Source organism: Urocampus carinirostris, chromosome 5 (genome assembly GCF_059441175.1).
Source record: "Urocampus carinirostris isolate Australia breed hairy pipefish chromosome 5, RoL_Ucar_1.0, whole genome shotgun sequence".
Classification (NCBI taxonomy): Eukaryota; Metazoa; Chordata; class Actinopteri; order Syngnathiformes; family Syngnathidae; genus Urocampus; species Urocampus carinirostris.
Window position 1 is genome coordinate 9,285,598 of NC_142353.1, and position 21,254 is coordinate 9,306,851.

At 37.5% G+C, this 21,254-nt stretch overlaps 1 protein-coding gene across 3 annotated transcripts; it reads left to right on the plus strand.

The window, feature by feature from the left end:
- Positions 1 to 536: 536 nt before the first annotated feature.
- On the plus strand, positions 537 to 20,023 carry golga3 (golgin A3). Of its 3 annotated transcripts, XM_088335579.1 has the most exons (25): positions 537 to 687; positions 2,629 to 2,806; positions 4,964 to 5,242; positions 5,525 to 5,637; positions 5,864 to 6,205; positions 6,266 to 6,576; positions 6,701 to 6,809; positions 7,857 to 8,163; positions 8,286 to 8,488; positions 8,565 to 8,702; positions 9,197 to 9,358; positions 9,528 to 9,896; positions 10,021 to 10,098; positions 10,602 to 10,865; positions 11,001 to 11,095; positions 11,393 to 11,609; positions 11,951 to 12,094; positions 12,211 to 12,408; positions 12,560 to 12,676; positions 12,779 to 12,918; positions 13,337 to 13,469; positions 13,622 to 13,744; positions 13,883 to 14,035; positions 16,116 to 16,282; positions 18,664 to 20,023. In XM_088335579.1, exons 2-25 carry the CDS (start codon positions 2,743 to 2,745, stop codon positions 18,854 to 18,856), a joined length of 4,419 nt encoding a protein of 1,472 aa, XP_088191705.1. In that variant the 5' UTR covers positions 537 to 687; positions 2,629 to 2,742; the 3' UTR covers positions 18,857 to 20,023. The 3 variants fall into 3 exon arrangements, with proteins under 3 accessions (XP_088191705.1, XP_088191704.1, XP_088191706.1); XM_088335578.1 differs by having other exon boundaries at positions 5,864 to 6,576; XM_088335580.1 differs by having other exon boundaries at positions 4,964 to 5,119; positions 5,864 to 6,576.
- The last annotated feature ends 1,231 nt before the right edge of the window (positions 20,024 to 21,254 follow it).

Consider the following 21,254-nt stretch of genomic DNA (forward strand, 5'->3'; position numbering starts at 1 on the left):
AATTGGCTTAGGTTAAAGGGTATGGGATATAGGTTACGTTCACCTAAAAAAGCACTACGGTTGTTTTAAAACGTATTTGCCATTTCATGTGAATCAAAGCCATTTCTCATTTTTCTTGTTTCCACGCAATTGATTTATAATTCTTTTAATTTGTCATTATTTTTTTCCCATTGACTTATGTGTCTGTTAGTTAGTTAGTTAGTTAGTTAGTTAGTTAGTTAGTTAGTTAGTTAGTTAGTTAGTTAGTTAGTTAGTTAGTTAGTTAGTTAGTTCCCCTAGCTAACCAACTAACTTTTTTAATGCATTGCATAACACATTGGTCAATCAGGCTTGGGTTACCTGCTATAAGTTGATTGTTTGGAATGTTTTAACGTATTAGTTTTAAGAATACTATTTACTTTATTTTTAAAAACCGTTTGGGGAGCCTCTTTATTATGAAAATGAATTTTGCCTGTAATTGACTTCCCAACAGACATCAGGTGGCAGAGAGAGAGCGTTACCACGACTATTACTTATTTTATTTATCATTTATGGAAGATATATTCAAATGTATTTATTTTCTGTTGATCATTTTTAGAACGCATTTATGCCAATGAGTGTTTTTGTTGCACGTGTTTGAGTTTCCAGTCGGGTGTATTTATGGGACGGTAAGCAAACAGCCACGTAGTAAAAGGAAAAGCTGGTTTGGTGAGCGTTCATTATTATTTTCAACCATTTATTGGAATTGTCATTTAATAGTTAGCCTGTCGACGTTTACTCCATACTTTAGGAGACGCGTTTGATGCTACATATAGGTGAAGATTTAAAAATCTAAGCTAAACACGGCCTCTGACTATTTTAGCATCCGAGTTAGCAACTAGGATGTTAGCTTGACAGGTCTCTCGTCGCAAACATTAGCTAGTTTTTGTGTATTGTCAAGCAACATAAAGTAATAAGGTTTCCAATTTCGCCCTGCGTCTTTATTTGTATTCTGCATAATCACATGCAGTTCACTTCCACGTGTCTTTTGTTTACAGCTTCAGATGTATAGCGTGAAACGCCCAAGTCTTTCAAAATGATGCAGTTTGAAAGTCTTCGATATGACTAGAATTTCTCATTTACAGAGTGTTGACAGTTTGTTTAACATTGATAAAAACAAAAACATACAAAAAAACTCTCAATTACATCAACTCCAAAGCAAGCGTTGAACATTGTGCTTTACTGCTGTCAAAATTCCTGACAGTCGAATGAATCGCTGGTTGGGCAATCAGTGGCAATGCCACAATTACATTTCAATTGCTTTAATCCATTACACAATGTATATAACTTTGAACTTCTTTTAAAACGTTTGTTGGCTTTGTTCTATGTAAAATAAAAGACGATAAAGCATTTCGCTGGTCCTTCACACTTGCGTTTTGAAGATTTAACCTTATGTTTTTAGCATTATTACTATTATTATATTATTATATTTACAACGTTTTAGGGTCGTAGTTTTTAGGAGTCATAATAGACAATAATTTAAGCTGGCAAACACACATCAGACACATACAAACTAAGGTATCTAAAAGCTTTTCAATAATTGACAAAGCCAAATTCCTTTTAAACTATAATGCATTGTATTTATTATATTGTTTTCGAGTTCTGCCGTACTTAACATATTGTGCAGAAGTCTGGGGCAATAATTACAAAAGTTCACTACTGCCCCTTTTTATCCTCCAAAAACGTGCAATTAGAACCATACACAAGGTAGGATATCGGGATCATACTCATATTTTATTCCTGCAGTCCAAATTATTAAAATCGGATGATTTAGTAAAATTTTTCACTTCACAACTGCTATTTAAGGTCAACAAAAACATAGTGCCAAAAAACATCCAACAATTGTTCGCTCGGAATGAGGGAAATTATAACTTAAGGGGCTGTAGTAAATTCAAAATCCCAAAGGTGAGAACTACCAGGAAACGTATGTGTGTGTCTGTGCGTGGAGTCAAACTTTGGAACAATTTACAAGATGAGCTCAAACATTGCCCAACAAAATAAACATTCACGTACCAAAAAAACATTACTGGCAGAATAGAGATGAAGAAAATGGCGTACGAGTGATACTAGGGATTGGAAATACTGCGTTTACAACTATAATTAACCTTGTTGTTATTGTTACTATTATTATTTCATAACTGTTATTATTGCTATTGTTGTTAATATTGGTGTCACAATGATATTTCATGACTAGTAGCATTATAACGTTAATAGAGGGGTACTATGATGATTATTCTATAAAATGTGACTATTGTTATTATTATAATTATGGATATCTGACCTATGTATTATGTATATATGTGAGATAGTGTTATATTTAGACACAAGAGAGGAGCTATCTATAAAATGTAATAAATAGGGAAGATGAAGGGGTAGGGAAAATAAGGTCTGCTTCTTACTACCCTTTTCGAACATGCTATGTTAACATTATTTTAGTTGTTGAGTCATTGTTTTTGTCCTGTTTTTATTTTAAAATGTTCAAAAATATAGTTTTCATTCATTCATTCATTCAACTCAATTCACTTATTGGCACTTGTGAAAAAGCAATCTGTGGTATTCAAAAATATTTGTTTTCCAACTGTTGTTAATTGTCATAATTTTTCTTTTCAGAACTGCTTATTCCGGAAATTTTTGGAAAGCACTTGCTTTGAGGCAATGTCTTCCCAATGAGGACGCAGATAGATTGTCAATACGAGATTGTCAACAAAATGTAATACTGTTCAAATGGAGGTCCATGCCAATCAAGATCACAGCAGCAATCGAAACGCAACAAAGGTTTATCACAATGGTCAGTGGTTTTGTGAAAGACTACAATTTGTTTTGTTTTTTTGGTTTGAACAAATTTATTGACACTAAAAACAGAAAACAATCATGACAATCTCAACAGCAATTAAGCACATTCACAATATTATATTCCAATATTACGCTTTAAACACCAAACACAAAGTGAGGTTTGAACAAACCTTCTCGAAAATCAAACATATTCACAATTTCATTATATAACATCTTTGTTAGTGTCAATAGATCCGTCCAGGCCAAAGTCGATTGTCCTCGGTCTGAACAAATCCACTGACACCAACAGCAGCAAAACACAGCCATCAAGCATATTCACATTTTTTTTATATTTGACAATATGACGTGACGATATGACGTTTTAACATTTTTTCCTGACATTTTCAACATCAATGAAACAATTTCAGAGTTATTTTCTTTTAACAGTAGTTAACCAGCGTGTAAAAGGCAATACTATTGTGCAAGGGCATAGCTCTGCCATCCCACCCTCCCAAGCAGCATTCTTCCAGTCCTCTGTGTGGGTCCTTTCCATTCTGCGTGGGTCCTCTCCCTTCTGGGTTCCACTTTGTGCTTTTATATTACATGACATAGACAGAAGAACAATGGTAGAGTCGACATCTGGATACTTGGACATTTGCTGTGGAGTACCACAGGGTTCAGTCCTGGGTCCAAAGCTTTTCAATTTACAGTATATATTTAGGATATATTTAATGTCTCCAAATAATTAAAATTGGTCATATTTTCAGATAACACTAACAATTTCTATTCCAACGATAATTATATGAATCTATTAACAAATATTAATAGTGAATTAATTACCCTAAAAACATGGTTTGATATAAATACATTATCTTTAAATTTGTATAAAACTAAAGTGATAGTCTTTGGAAATCACAAGGCAAATCTAGACCTGGTGATGAAAATGGATGGAGTTGCCATATCCATTGTATCCGAAATTAAAAATTTAGGAATTACAATGGACTGTCAATTAAATTGGAAAACACACATCAGACACATACAAACGAAGGTATCTAAAAGTATTTCAGTTACTAATAAAGCCAAATTCTTTCTGAACTGTAATGCACTGTATTTATTATATTGTTCTTTAGTCTTGCCATACTTAACGTACTGTGCAGAAATATCTATTTTCTCTCAGATACTTGTATGCTGGACAACACACACCACATAGCAGTCAGTTTCACCATGAGCACCCAAGAGAGCTATGTTATCATAATAGATACTCTAAGTATACATATGCTGAAAATTTATGGAAATAGCAATGATGCTAATGATGATGGTAAATAAAGTGATGGAAGTAGTGATGATGATGATAATGAGGAGACTGTGTCTCCACAGAGCCAATGTAAATATGTATATCCATGAGTTATTTTTTACATATAAATACACAATAAAGCTAATTTTTAGTGAAGTAAAAGGGGTAGGATTTAATAAGCATATGCTTCTTCCTACTCTTTCCAACATGTACAATAACATTGTGTGTTTCATTTGATTTTTTTTTATTTTTTTGATTTGTTGTTTTGTTTTTGCTTTTGCTATGTTGTTTGAAATAACTGTCATTCATTCAAGAAAAATTAAACAACTTAAGTTTCTGTCATCATTGTCAGGAACTAAATACATTGGAGACAATAATGCTACTGAGAAAAAAATATGTTGTGTCATACGTATTATTATTTATTTGTTTCTTATGTTGGGCTAGTTTCTTATTATTTCCCCATTATGCAGCTTATTAAGTGTTGATTTGCATACCTTGGAGTTTAGAATACTAATAGCCAACTTGTAAATGTTTTTGACAACTAATCAGATGGCTTTACTTTTACATTTAAAACGTAAGCATCCATCCTAAGATAGCCAGTTGCATGACACATATTCATCTTTCATAGTCGGAATTTGGCACACGTACTGTATTGTGGGCTTAAATTACAAGGTTCTGTTGTCAGCTACAACACGTCTGTCAATAAAATGAGTACTGCTGCAGAGGTTTAAGACTTCCTGACAGAAGGGGGACCTGGCTGCACAGTGCTGTCATAGTTGCTCATCCTGTTTCCCAACAAACATACATTCTATTAGCATTTTAAACCACAACACAAACTATGACTCACAGTTTAAATTCTTTGTTACTCGTTCATTTCAGGTGCCATCAGCTCCGATGTGATGCCAAATGGATATGAAATGTCAGGGGGGAATGCTGCCCCTGCGATCCCTAATATGAATGGGTCCCCATCTTCAACAGTCCCACCACAGAGCAACAGCTCACCAGCCAACCCCCAATTTCAAGAGGCTTCCCCAGGTGTGACTGCTTATACACCCATGGTGCTTGAGCCTGAGCAGGCTGCTGCTGAGGTCACTGGTCACACTGGTGATACATTGCAGTCACTCAGACTGAGTATGCCTATGCAGGAAACAGATCTGTGTAAGCATACAAGTTGTATGAATGTCATTTTTGTTTTTAAACTGGCTGTTATTCAATTAAGTCAAATCCTTGATTCTGTTGTTGTTAACTAGGTAGATGGACTCGGACGTTCATCTTCGGTTTAAATACAAAGCTGTGATACAAATCTATGATAGTACATAATTAATTTTATAAGGATTTAAAATAGTTTGCTTCTTTTCATGATTCAATTTGATTGATTCATGAATGTTATATTAGATGGCTGTAAATGTTTCTTTTTGGTTGAATACCCTTGCTCTTTAGCCAACCAGAATCCGTCATTGGAGATGGAAAACGAGGAGAAGATTCGTCTTGAGGCTCGCCGGCGCCTGGAAGAGCAGCTGAAACAGTATAGAGTACAAAGACAAAAGGAAAGGGTTAGTGAAAAGTCACAAAACATTTTACATAGTTTAAACATGGTCACAGTTATCACTTTATTTTGTCGTGTGTTGGTTTATTTAGGAAAAAAACTTTTACGATTGCATTTATAATTTCAAACTGAGGGTCAATTTCTGAAGTATTGCCCTTTATGCTTTGACTAGATTTACTTCATGGTGTGAGTTGTAATATTTGTGGAGTAACCACCTCATTTCTTCGTTATAGTCTCAGCGGAGCACCCCGAAAAACAGACCATTTAGTACCCTGGATCCGGAGTTAATGTTGCACCCTGAAGCTCTTCCCAGGGCCAATACAGAGGCTATGACCAAGGAGTATTCCTTCATGAGGACAAGCGTACCCCGAGGTCCTAAATTGGGGAGCTTAGGAATCCCCCCTACAAAGGAGAAAAAATCCAGATCCTCACGCTCAAGCAAGATTCACTCCTTGGCTGACTACAAATCTTCAGAGAATGATGGTGGAGGCGAGGCAGGAAGTGGAATAAATACGGCGTACAACACCATGGGCTCCATCCAGTCCACAGTCAGCTCAGTATCTACTGTATCCCAGGTCAGTATGATGTTACAATCGGCCATTGGGCAAGAAATACAATCTGATGTGTTACTCCAGGTTGGGGAAAATGTCCCAGATGGCGATAGAGATGAACCAAGTGCAAAGCCTGGAAATGATGGCAATGACAGTGACAGCTCATCCTACAGCAATGTATCTACCAAGGGGGCCTACACTATGCTCTCTGCTGTCATGGGAAGGCAGCAGGGTACCTACACTGTTGAGGGACGGGAGATAGCATCTGAGGCCATGGGTCAATATCCGTCATTGCATGAAGTCTTGCAGGCTGCCAGCGATGAGCAGCAACTTCTAGAGTTGGAGCAAGAAGGTTCTATTGAAACACGCAGCCGGAGGGACAGTTTCTCCAGCAGGTATTTTTCATGTCAGCGGTTTTGCATGGTTTAATTTTACTATGTATGTAGAAATGGTCAAATTCACAAACGTCTGTCTACATTTTGGGCTGTCTGATAATTATGTTCATTTTTGCATTTTCAGTGTCTCTTTAGAGAGTTCAGTGATGGGCCATGATGACATGCTGCAGGTTATGAAAGAAAAAATGAGACTTGAAGGCCAACTGGAATCTTTGTCATCTGAAGCCAACCAGGTCAGTGTGAAACATTAACAGTGTGAGCACTGACCAATGTGTCACGAGAAACTTGTCTGTAGTACTCCATTCCAACTCGTGCACCAGGTTTCTAGAAAATATCACCAGTTTTGTGCAGACATTATCGAAAAATTCAGATCATAAGCTGCAACATTTTTCCCAAACTTACAACCCTATGGTTTATGCAATGATGCAGCTAATTTATGCACTTTTATGTAATGGGCACCGGGGGCGCCCGAGCAAAATAAATGTGTTGTGGAAGACGGAATTTTTATGTAACTTTGTGATTTGTGTATGAATAAAACTAGCACGAAAAGACCCTCATCATGAAAAAGGTGTCAATCAAAAGGGCAGGGCTAACCACCATAACGGGAATAATATACGAGTCTGTTTATTTGTAAAAGGAAATAATGTGACAAAACAAACGAATTACCAGAAGCAACGTCCAACAAAGCAGAATAGTTTGAGGCGGATTTCAATTTATGTGTTGGCATTATCCTGTGTTTTGGGGTAAATATTTTACATTATTGGATTCCATGGATTGTCCTTGATATAAAAAAAGCAATTCTTGCGGACATTAAAAGACGACGAAGACGGCCATGGGGAGTTATGCCAGCTTTATAGTTTTTGGGTATCATGTTTCGGACTGATCATGATGTTTCTCTGAAGGGTATATTTCAAAATGGTTCTCATATATTGAATCCCAAGAGTTTAAGCTTTCCAATAATATGTCGCTGGACATATTTCAGTGGCAGGTGACGTTGTACAGACACGTATGTTTATCAAAACTCTGGCAAGCTGGTGGAACGTTTAGGGGTTAAGGTACCGTGTATTATTAAAACTTTTTCTGTGTACCGTCTTTCTTTGTAAATGTTTCAATGTGGGGACATGCGGCTTAGTCAGGTGTGGCTTATGTATGTACAAAATGTTTTTTCCTTTAAAAATTTACTGTGTGCGCCTCATATTCAGGTGGGCTATATAGTCCGAATTTTTAATTACCTGGATAAAATTCAATGCAAATTCCTATAATCCTGTATTGTCCGATAGGCTCTAAAGGACAAGACGGAGCTTCAAGCTCAGCTTGCAACCGTCAATGCTCAGATGCAAGCTCAAAAGGCAGAGGTTCAGTTTAGCCAGGAAAAGCAAAATGTGCTAACAACAGAAGTCAGTACCTTGCGGCAGAGTTGTAGCCAACTGGAAAAAGCAATGGTGGAGCTCCAGGGTAACCTGGAAAGCAAAAATGCCAATCTGGCATCTCTATGCAATGACCTGAATGTGGCTGAAGACCAATACAACAGGCTGATGGGCAAGGTAAAAGAAATGCAAAAGACTCTTACATCAAGGGACAATACCGGTAAGACTTCATTATCTTAAAATCCATCCTGATTTTTAATTTCCAATTAAAATTGCTCCTTTTTAGATTAATTTTGTCACTTTATATCCTGTGTTACCAACAAAAAAACATTTATTTTGCAGTCCAAGAAATGCGACAACAAATGGGTGGCCTTCAGGGTCAGTTACGTCAAGTGCAGCTGGAGCGCAACACCCTCCAGAGTCGACTAAAAACCTCCCAGGCAGAGATTGACTCACTCCAGCAGGTCAGGCAGTGGTACCAGGAACAGCTAGGCCTGGCTCAGGAGGCCCGCTTGAGACTGCAAAGTGAAATGGCTAACATGCAGGTAAAATGCTTTTGTCCAAATGAACCGTGTACCAAGATGTCAGAGAGCAGGATGTAAAATGTTTTTTCTTTTCTAGGCTGGAAGAATGACACAGACTGGTGTTCTTGAACATCTAAAGTTGGAGAATGTGACCCTGTCCCACCAACTCACTGAGACCCAACATCGCTCGATAAAGGAAAAAGAGCGTATTGCTGTTCAGCTGCAGAACATTGAGGTACATTGGATTTTGTTTGAATGTCAGAACATGGCAAATCTGAAAAGAACAGGATGTAGTAATGAAAATTAAAAAATGACAACATATATACATTTAATGACAGGTTTTAGTGCTATTGGAAAATTTCTAATTACAGCAAATTTTCCACCATGATTGTGGCCATGATTTTTTATGATCTAAGAATTCAACATGGAGCACATGAGTATAAGTTGCAAGTCCATGCAAACTATGAGAAAAAGAGTCTAACCTACAAGCCGAAAAAAATACATATAAACATACTTTGGTGAGTTTGACATTGTTAGACCTTTCTTTGGTTAAATGTATGATTATATGTACCTGCCCAGCAATTAGCTGGTTACCAGATGAATCTGTTAGCCCCCTACTGCCTGAAAACTGTCGGGTTAGGCTCAAGCACCCTAACATCCTTCATAAGTATAAGCGTTTAAGTAAATGGATTGATGGGTGATATAAAGCTTATGTTCTCTTTATTGTAGGTGGACATGATGACTCAAGATGCTGCTTATAAGCAGATCCAGGATGCAAAGACTATGGTGGAAGATGACCTGCAGCACAAGCTGGAAGAGTTTGAGGAAGAACGCGAGCACTTAATAAAATTGGCCAATACTGCCACAAACTTGGAAATGGAGTTGGAAAAGGTAGTGCTTTCGTATATCAATTTTATGTATTTTCGATATTTCAAGAGTTTTTGTTTTATTCTTCCATTTGCTAGTCTGATAGTATAAATATAGATTTTAACTTATTCATACTTATGCAAAAACTGCTTCCGCATTGCCGCCTTGTTTTTTTTTTTTGTGTGTTGTACAGGTAAAGTTGAACCTGTCTCAGAAGGATATCCAGCTGCAGTCTTTTCAGAAAGAACATCTGGAGCTAATGCACCAGCTGACCACCACTCAGGAGAACTTGCATACCAAAGAACAGTCAATCAACCAGCTCGAGGCTCAGTACCAAGAGTTAGAAGCCCAACTAGCCGAGCTGCAGGCAGAGAATAAAAGCAAAGATGACAACCTCCAGTACCTTCAGAATGAGAAAATTGTTTTGGAGGTAGCATTGCAGACGGCCCGAGCTGACAAGAGCCAACTTGATGAAAACGCTGAACGGCTCGGAGAGGATGTCTTGTTGGCCTCAGATGTTTTGGATAATCTCCAACAAGAAGTTCAGGTCAAAACTAATCAGGTGTGAAACAAATGACAACTGTAACCGCAGTTGAATTTAGTATGCACTTAATTATGTTCTTAAATGATTGATTTAAAGTCAAATTTCAGCAAGTCATTTTAAGGGCTGCTGTTTTTCATTGTAGATTGAAAAGTTACAGCAAGAAAATGGTTCTTTCAAAAAGCAAGTTCAGAAACTGAAGGAACAGTACCAACAACAAAAGGTAATACACATGATCATAACCACAATGCTACATTAATTAAATTAATGCTACATAAATTAAGTTATTTTCCCAAGTGAATTGTGGGAAAAATGTTATTACAAGGACAAAAAGTAACTTTGTCAAGAGTGTGTACTCTGTTGTAATGTTCATCTTTCAATTTTTTTATCGCTGGCCAAATTGAACCTTGCACTTGATTCCTTGCGAGTTTGGAGTATTTTCCCTGAAGTTTATTGAAACTGTTGCGGAAAGCTTTTTTAGGGTGTGTGGGAGGATGTCTTAATTGTGAAGCTGGGTGACTGTCACAGCAAGAAGGATGGAAGTGCCTCGCTCAGTTAAGAAAAAAAAATGTTCAGTTTTGCAATTAAAAGGGAGTGTTTAAGGGACAGTAATTCAAAGGATACTTTTTGTCCAGACTTGTCCCCTAATAGATGACTTTTTGTAGCAATCACTATTATTTGTTAAGGTAAGTAGGACTTGTAAACAAAATAAAATTTCCTGCACAGGTGATGGTGGAAGCCTACCGTCGGGATGCTCTCTCCAAAGATCAGTTGATCAGTGAGCTCAAGTCAACTAAAAAGCGTCTTTTGGAAGAGGTGAAGGATCTTAAACAAGAGCTTCTGGACATTCATGGGGAGAAGCAAAAGGCTGATTTGGAGCAGGCTCGACTGCAAAAAGAAGTAATAAGAGTCCAAGAACAAATGACTAACATGGAAAGTCATCTGCAAGATATCCAGAGAGAACGAGACCAGCTCGAAACACAGGTCCAGGTAATTAGGAGTTACTACCCTGTTAATTTAAATTCATTTGAGTGGGTGCTCCCCGCGACCCTACTGAGTATAAGCGGTGCAGATAATGAATGAATGAATGAGTTAGTGCTGTATTTACGTTTTTTTTCTTGAAAGTCTTTGCAGCTTGATCAGAATCAGCTTGTGACTGTGACACAAGAGAATGAAAGTCTAAGGGGACAAGTGGAGAAAATGGAAAAAGAAGCTAAAAAGTGAGTCATGAGGCTTCATCGGTCAAATAATAAATAAATAATTTTTGCCACATTAATTTAGACAATGCTTGGTTTTAGTTGATAGTTTTATTTTAATTTTTGGACTGCAAGAGAAAAACACCACTATGATGCAAGACATGTAATACTTTGTTTACCTTACAACTGTGCTTATTATAACTCTTAACCAGAGACCTGACTTGCGACATCACAAAGACCTTTAGATACATTACTGAGCACTGTCTTTAGTTGCATACACTTGACTTTCTCCTTTTCATGCATTTTCTTTATTTGTAATAGAGCAATTTCAGAGCAGAAGGTGCGCATGAAGCGTCTTGGGACAGATTTGACCAGTGCTCAGAAGGAGATGAAGGCGAAACACAAGGCATATGAGAATGCAGTGGGTATCTTAAGCAGGAGGCTACAAGAAGCCCTGACTGACAAGGAAACAGCTGAGGCAGAGCTGATCAAGCTTAAAGCTCAGGTGTCAGAGGGAGGAAACAACCACATCCTGCAAGTATGAACCTGCCAGATATTACTGCCAGATATTACTGCAATATTTATTAGTTTATGTATATGACCACGGACCTGCTCTGTAGCCCAGTGCTATTGATTACAGTGATAAAATACATAAAGCCTTTACAGTTATCAGCAAATTAACCATTACCACTAATGGGATAATCCAATTTATGTGCTATACACTCATGCCATCTCTCCTACTTTTATCATTTGTCGAGATATTTTGCTTGGACTGGCTATTAGGGATGAAAAATTAAACTTAAGAACCAGCAGTTCTTGTAAAAACCAGCATTCTCTATTCAATATCATTAACAGTTTATTTTCTTTTTTGTCACCAAGGAGAAGATTGAATCCCTTCAGACTGCTTTGCAGGTTGTGACAAAAAGCAAGGCAATGCTCGAGAAAGAGCTTGAGGAAGTCATTACCCTTACTTCTAACGAGTTAGAGGAGTACCAGGAGAAGGTCATGGAGTTAGAAGATGAGGTGTGTCCAAATTTTGGGATTTGTAATACTTATTTTGAAGAGTGCTTTATAATTTCTGTGCTATTCCGATTTGTCCTTTTTTATTGGCCTAATGAAAACTTTTTTTTTTTTCAAAGCTTCAAGAGTCACGATGCTTCAAGAAACGAATCCGAAAACTAGAAGATGCGAATAAGAAGCTAGCGCTCGAATTGGAACACGAAAAGGGAAAATTGACAGGACTAACCCAGTCCCATAGTACGCTACGGGAGCATGCTAATATCCTGGAGTGTGCATTAGCTAAGCGAGAGGCTGATCTCGTACAGCTCAATTTACAGGTAAGGCATGCCTTTTCAACCAATTAGTGTTGTGAAGTTGGAGCGTTTTATTGGCATTGTTAAGAATATAGTCACCTGATAGAGGTTAGACAGATGTGAGGGATCATCTATTTAATAGTTAACTTGCTCCTATGTGTTTCTACCTATTCAGGTTCAAGCAGTTCTCAAACGCAAAGAAGAAGAGGACCAACAAATGAAGCAGGTCGTACAGACTCTTCAGTTAGCTCTAGAAAAAGAGAAAAGTCAAGTCAAAGAACTTCAAGAACAGGTACAATAATCTCCACTCACTGTTCCTTTGTGAGTTTGTAGTTTGGCCTTCATTTCCCTTTCGGTATCTTTTTGGGTCTAATTATTGAATTTGCCTTTTAAGATGGCAACAGTAAAAGCTGAAGCCGCACACAATAGGAGACACTACAGGGCTGCCATGTTGGAACTGACAGAGATCAAGAAAGATCTGCAGGCAAAAGAAGACTTGGTCAAAACCCTGCAACGTGAAGCCCACAAGTTACAGTATGCATAGCACTTTGTTTTGCAAATTTCAACTGATATTACTTATTTTGTTTATCCTGAAAAACACCATATAAAGTAGTGACCAAAACTGAATGTATTAGTAGCCCATTGAAAACAAGGAAAATCATTCTGTTTACTTAAATTTATGAGCAGCTAATATATTGTTCCCAATTTTGGTGGCTTTATTAGCAGGAATTGAACAATTCGCTTAAAACTATGCTAAACTGTCAAACAAGTTATTAGTCTACAAATTTGCTAATCTTTGTAAGGCTAATGGGCTTAGAAAATACCTTTATATATCCTTTTAATTAGCATTAAGTGTTGCAAGTAGAAATTTGCTTTTCTAAATTTCCAAAGGGAACAGAAACTTTCAAGTGTTTGAGACCTTTTGCAACATTCCTTTTTACATTGCCCACAGATCTCAGGATGAGAAACATGCTCAGGAGATCTCCAGTTTCCAACAGGAGCTTTCTGAAGCCCATTCCCAACTCCAGGTCCTCCAAAAACAATTAGATGAAGAGCTTTCGAAGAAACCTCTCACAAACCAAGAGGTAAAACATTTTTTTTTAATTTACCTTCATACCGTTGAAAATTTTCAAAACGATGTAAACATTTATTTGGATTTGATTTTTTTAAAAATGCCGCATTGTTTTTTTGTTTTTGTTTTTTAAATCATGCTCCAAAAAATATATAATCTTCTCAGGTTGAGGACCTGAAGTGGGAGGTGGAACAAAGGCAGAGGGAGATAGAAACTCAGAAGCAACAGTTGGAAATGATGGAGGAGTGCCAGCGCAGGGAGTTGGACAACCTGGAGATAGCTTTGCAGGCAAGTTTTTATTTCAGTGATATTGTCATTTGAGGAACACTAAAACAATGGCACCAGAATGTGTTTGGAAAGAACACAAGGATCATCAACACTATATATTTTTCAAATGGCATTTATTTTAAGCCTGTCTTGTCACAGAACATAAAAATTGAGTTGGAGACGGTCCAAGAGGAGCTCAGCAGTACAAGGAAGGACAAATTTATGCTACAGGTGAAAGTGGGTGAGCTAAAGAACAGTATGAAGACCCTCTTGCTACAGAACCAACAACTCAAACAGAACCGTCTAAGGAAGGTAATGCAGCCTTTATGTTGAACGGGTGTTATTGTGATCAAAGCTTTTATTAGAACAGAAATTTAAGTCCTAATGGATTAACTTCTAAGTATTTTTTGTGATTCTGATATAGATACAGTGCCCCCTCAACATACGAGATTAATTCATTTTTTGTATTGAGCTTGTACTTAAAATTTCTCGAATCTAGAAAAATATTACACATAAGAATTGACTGAAAACCAAATACCGTATTTTAGAATAGAATAGAATCCAGCTCAGTAGCCTAGATGGTAAGGCGCCCGCTTTGAGACTGGGAGGTCGGTGGTTCGCGCCCCGGCCGAGTCATTCCTAAGACTTAAAAAGTGGTCGGCGGCGCCCTCTGTTGGCTGCGGCTGCATCGGCTCGCTACAACGGGTCAGGTGCAATCGACATTTCGTTCTGTGTACATTGTTACACAGAATGACAATACAAGGAAATTATTATTATTATTATTATATTGGCTGCGGCTGCATCGGCTCGCTACAACGGGTCAGGTGTATCGACATTTCGTTCTGTGTACATTGTTACAATGAATGACTATACAAAGGAAATTATAATAATTATTATTATTAATATACCTTTATTGTCATTGTTAGAAAATGGGTTGAACTTATTGTGACAACGAAATTGGGCGTGGCACTCCAGTCTCACATTTAACAGTGAGGATAAAAGAAAACAAAGAAGATAAAGGAACAAAGAAGATAAGGTTATAATTTACACAATATTTACACAAGAAATGTGGGCATTTAGGATGTTACATTTGGTTTTAGGATCGTATTAGTGCAATATGCGTTAAGTGCAAAAATTAGTCAACATTGTGCATTCTGGGTTTTTTTTTCGAATTATATTTTTGTTTGCCCATCTGGCGCTCTGGTTTATTAGACGCGAGTCTCATGCGACCGTCTTTAATACAGCAACAAGTGTGCTTATCAACAAGAAAAAAGCACCAGAAAAGAAACTGAGTTTGGTTGCGGTTTATCAAGTATTTATCACAAAGTAAAACCACATAATACAATAAAATTGTAAAAGAAATTCTCGACACAACACCGGTGTACACCGATCCCTAGCCGTTAAAGCTCCTTTGTTAGCTCCCTTGGGATGATAGCAAAAACAGAGTTCATTTGCTTCACTATATTTTTGACATCAGCTGTCAGATTGGCACGCATAGTCACAAATAAAGAGCATAGGTGCGGCATGACAATAAAAACCACCTAGTCTTCTGACATAAACATCCCTCGGCCATTCTATCATCATGCTTTTGTCCATCCAGCCTTTTTCGTTTGCTTGTTTGTCCATAATTCAAACGTTTTAGCCACGGCGCCCACGGTTCAAAGTTTTTAGCGGCGATGCTCACACTGCTGTGCCCGGTCACGTCCGGCACGAGGTGTGATAGGGCGCAACTCACATTTAGAATGAAATTAGACTTTTGTGTGTGCCTTATGGGCGTGTAAATACGATAATCTGTTCCCTGGCCTCCCAAAATCATTTAAGTTAACCCTGAATAGCTACAAAACACATCATCCTGATCACACTCATCCAAATATTAATTGAACATAAAAATACAGTAATAACATAAATACGTTTATGTTAAAAAAAATAAGTATATAATGAGGAATTACCATGGAGGATGTTGCAGTTGTTAACTGAGGTTTATGCATAGTGTGGAAGAAATGAGTGAGTACGAGAGACCTTTGATGATACATGAGCACTTTCTGTATACGCAGACAAAAGAGCACGGGATCAGGTCTGTATGGTGGAAAACCAACATGCTAACTGGGACGAGCTGATGCGGTCTCGAGTAGTCTCTATTATATATATATATATATATATATATATATATAATTTATGGAAATTCTCGTAACTTGGATTTTCCCCTGTATGTCAGAAAAGATTATTACTCAAAAGACTCGTGTCTCAGATTTCTCATAACTAGAGTAGCTCGTATATAGAGGGGCCACTGTAGTACTATTCAAAACCAGTAAAATCAATACACGCGACAATCAACGCATTCTGTTTTTAGCATTTCACACGATTAACCAAGTCTCTGCTCATTTGGCAACAGCAAAGAATGGAATTGAAGAGTGAAGGTACTTCATCCAATCCAGTAACTCCAGTAAAGATTCCTGACTGCCCGGTGCCCGCCTCACTTCTCGATGAGTTACTCAAACCTTCAAGTTCGGTCAACAAGGAGCCGCTCAACAACTTGCACAACTGTTTGAGACAACTCAAGTAAGATGCTATGGTCTGCTCTAAAATATTTGGTGACTGGGCCAGGTTATGTGGCCAGGATTGCTTCAACCTAGTGAAACCTAACATCCTCGAATGTGAGCTTCTGGAACCTATGGCTAGCGAGAGAGTGATTGTTCTTATTATGAGTACATATAATAATAATAATAATCATACTAAAAATTTTACTTCGACACCCAAAGTTGCCGTTCACAGAATACCAAACAAAAATAAAACAAGCAAGTAATAAATGGCAAATAAAAACAGTAGAGTTAATAAGGAGGCGGTATGTGAGGCTGATGATCATGAAAAGGCGAGTCTGAAAAGGTGGGTTTTGAGTCCGGATATGGAGATAAAATTATACTCGTACAAATCTCATCTATAGCATTTCAATTGCGGAGTCAAGTCAAGTGCGTGCATAGCCGACGTAGCGCTAATGGAACGAGTGGTCCAGTATATAAAGACCATACTCCCCACTACAGTTTACAGTCAAGGTGTCACATCTACAGACCCTGTTTTGGCTGTATGTCTCTAAGGAATCTTTTTATATGGAAGCTCACCTTATGATGAAAATTCACCAAACAAACAAACACTCAGAAACGCCAGCCAAGCTCACAGAGCAATGGGGTGGCCGCAGCTACGCACAAGGCACACTTCTCTGCCCAGCGCCATCTGCACCGTATGTAAATATGTCGATATCCTCATTTGCTGTATTTTGGTTCATTTTTACTTAATAACTCTGCTTGCACCTTGTTTTAAAATCATTATTTATGAAAAAAATATGGTCAGAATTAGCCTAAAGAATCTCAAGTATTTGCATGAGGAAGACTAAGTTTAAAGAAGTCTACGTATTTGTTGATATGAACACAGGCCCTTTTCATTTTTATTATTCCATAAATTTGATCAAATCATCTAACATCACAGAGTGGAATAAAATCCGCAGAAAATTTTTTGATTTTGATTGGTAAGTAATTTTGGGCAGTTTTGTTGTAATTTGTCTTAAAATATTTTTTTATGGCTCTCTCAGAAAAAAGATCAAAAGATTTTGCAATTATGGGTTTAGGGTCAAAGATGTTCCCAACCCCTTATCTACAATAAATAAATCAATAATCCTTGCCTTTTTTTTTTTTTTTTTTAATATTCGCATCAAAACAAAGCTCTTGGCGAAGATGAGTTGGTAAATAAACACTGATTTTATTGATTCACTTTTTCAATTTTTGTTGTAATTTGTTAATTTAGTTTCTGGTTAAGGTATTGCAAAATCGGTGTCTTTAAAAGGGACACTGTGTAATATTCTTTTGTCTCCTAGTGGTACAAGAACCTTCATTCTGTTAAAACAAAAACATATTGATTTGAATAACAGCCAAAAATACATAAACTATCATACCAATGTTATTTTTTATAGATATGTATAGGTCAATAAATTTGTATTTCTTTTACAAAGTGGGATCTATACCTAGTAGTCCGTTGCTTTGTTTGTCTGGCATCTTACTGCTACGCCTTGCTCATTTTCACTGGTTTCCATTCGCATTAGACAATACGGTGCCATCCAGTAGTATTATCCGTTGTACTTTTTAAAGGTATTTCCAAACAGAAAATGTATTTTTCAATGAGGCACAGAACGTATTGTGTTCCTCCCCACAATTAATTGTCACAGTTGATCCATCTGGCTTGTTACCTGTAGAGCTTTAACGTCATTGAAGTAACACAACACTTTCAAAGTGGTGAATCCAATTCACACAACATATAAACCAGCTACGAAGAATGACCGAGATTTAGCTATACAGTTGTATCAATTGGAACCAGTTGCGTGGCTAGGGCAAACTTGACAATTTGGACCGGCCAATTAACCTGACACGCATGTTTTTGGAATGTGGGAGGAAAGCTGAGTACCCGGTGGAAACCCACGCAAGCACGGGGAGAACAGCTCGGTTACCAGCTCGGTGGCGTAGATGGTCCGAGACTGGGAGGTCGCTGGTTCAAGCCTCGGCCGAACCTAAGACTTACAACATTGGTACTCATTGCCTCCCTGCTTGGCGCTCGGCATTAAGGGTTGGAATTGGGGTGTTTGGTCACCTAATGACTCCCAACACAGCAGTTTGGTCTAAAATGGCGGCGCCCTGTTTGGCTGTGGGTGCATCGGCTCGCTACAGTTTAAACGGTTCGGGTTTTTTTTTAGGCTGGTGAAGGCATCAAGTTTCCACAAACTGCTCGCGATAACACCTACTGTTGGCCCTCACTCAAATACATTGTCAATTGCGATTTCTGAAGATGACTGAAATATATTTTGTTTGAAAGTTATTAGCTTTCTAGAGACCCAAAGTATTTGTACAAAGGCAAAGTAAAACAAACTCATCTACTCTGCTGTAATGTTTCCCTTTCAGGGAGGAGATGGACAGCCTCCAGAAGCAGATGGAGGAGCACACAGTGACTGTGCATGAATCTATGAGCTCATTGCCAAGCACAGAACAAGGACTGACTCAACTTGGACTTGAAAATAACGTCACTGATGTATCAATGCACCTGAACGACTCAGTGGTAGAAAATCATACTGAACCAGAACAGCAACATCAATGAAAGCAAACTTGACAGGTTACGATGAAAGTGGAGTTTTATCCACATCGTCATTCCGATTTTCATTTTCTGTCAACGTTGGACGTTATTCTCCTAATTTCCCGGATTGTTCTGCAGAATAACATTCATGCAATACGCAGCTTTATTTTAATATTTGACGGTTTTGTATGTGCAAAGTAATGCTATTTATTCCGAGTAAATGTGTACTATATCACCAACCATGTTAGCAAAAATCCTATTGATTGTTGTTGAAATGTCCAGGCACATTTTCAGTATCAGCTTCTCTGGTATTAATTACGCTTCTCTCTATAATTTGGAATGAGTTGCATTCACAATCAACTAAATATAGTTTTGAGTAAGCCACACTGGCCGAAACCTGTTCTTCCACTTACATTTTCTCTCATCGGCTCAAGTTTTCATTCAGAACTTATGTAACAGGGTAACTACTCGTTGGCAAAAATATTGTAACTCACGGCATTTCTTCATTATGTATGTTGCGTGTTGCCTTTGTTAAAATGCAGTAGGGCTTCATTTTTGTTGACCGCAAATCCATAACATGAGTGTCAGCGAAGGATAGAGGTGTCTTTTTATGTCTTAGTTTATTGGCGGAGGGAAAAGCCTTAAGAAGTATTTATTTTACTCTAATGGTATCTGGTTAAAGGAATATAATTTGCTGAGGGTATGTGCAAGATGTTATATTTTTAAGTGTGAAAAAAATCTGCATGTGTGCGGGATTCTGTTTACTCATACCATTGATGAAAATGTAACTGAAAGAAGATAAGTAGCATGTTGCAAAGTGGTTACCATTGAAAGGATTGACTGTATCCATGTTCTTTCATTTGTTATTGTGTACTTGGCAACGAAAGATGTATGATATCGTACACTAATCTTATTTGAAAACTTGAGTTTTCATTTTGTTTTTGCGTGAATGTAAATGAATCAGATGTGTAATAGTGTAAAGAAATTGAAATTCTTGAAAAATATATTGCAAATACTAATGAAATGTTGAGATTGTGTTCTGTCAGAAATGAGGGTGTTTGCTTTTGATTATGTTCCATGTACTGCTGTACGCTTGTATACTTCAAGGGAATGGCTTAAATTGCACAACATTCTTTGTTGTTATGCATTAAAACTTTTGTCAGGTTTTGTATTATTAAATTGATAAGATTATGTGGTTTGATGTATTACTATAAAATATCGTAATTTATTTTGCATCTCAATGGCTGTTTCGCACAAATCCCCCAATTATTGCATTTAATAACACATTTCTGTATATCTTATTTGGACTGGGTAATCAATCCAGATGTGCTCCACATCTCTAACAATGACAACACTCCTTGGCATACAGGGTTAAATTAATTGGTCCACTAAAAGACGGGAAGAAAAAGTTTTTAGAACATTGCATCATTCCAAACAAAATTGGCATGAAACATTCAAACGATACAAAACTAATATTTTCAAGGCAACAAATGCAGAAGTACGTAGAAAACTAAATAAGTAGGTCTTGTTAACTCAAAACAGCGGGGGATATTCTAAAATGCTATTTGTATATTATAATTGTTAATTTAAATTAACAGTGGGTAATCCTAAGAGCCTCCTATTGGTGAGAAAAAACTCATCCAGTAAAAAAAAAGACATTGATTCAAATACTTTGCAAAAATACAGGAACTATCACGCTAATGTTTATTTTTGTAAAAAAAAAAAGGTCGAGGAATGTTTCTTTTTGACCGTAGAATCCCTTCTTGGATTGGCGCCATGTTCTTCCTGCAGCCTGCCACCCTTGCTCGTACCAGACAACACAGCGTCATCTAAAGGTCAAATATTACACTTTGAAGCTTTAAAGATTCAGCCCAAAAAAAAAAATTGTTTACAAAATTTTTGAGCCATCAGGGCCTGCATAGCCTTTCTGCTGGCCTTAAAAAATATATGAATCCTAAAGTTGATTATGTCTGTGAATGTTTAACAATTCCAAATCGTCTGCCAGCTTCCGTACATTTGCTTTTTCCCTGGTTGCGCAGCTTCCAGATTTGTGCTTTCATATTTAAGATTTTAACCTATCACATGTCAGCCGTTGCTTGTTGCTCAGAAATCTACCCAGAGGCCTTCACGATCACTTCTTCAGGCCCTGAGGCTTAAAATGAGTGATAATAAAACATGGTTTAGCCAATCAGATTTCAAGTTGGTGGATCCAGGGCCTTCTAGAAGGCCTAAGAAATCATCAGTAGTTTCACAAACTATGAATAGCTAAGAGGCAGTTACGGAAGTACTATAATGAAAAGGAGAAGAAAAACATCCCGTGTCCACTGCTTCTGTCAAACTGACATTTTCAGCCCAAAAAAAAATTGTTAAAAAAATTAAATACGCCAGGACAGGTTCGACTTTCAGCATTAGCTTTGGAGGC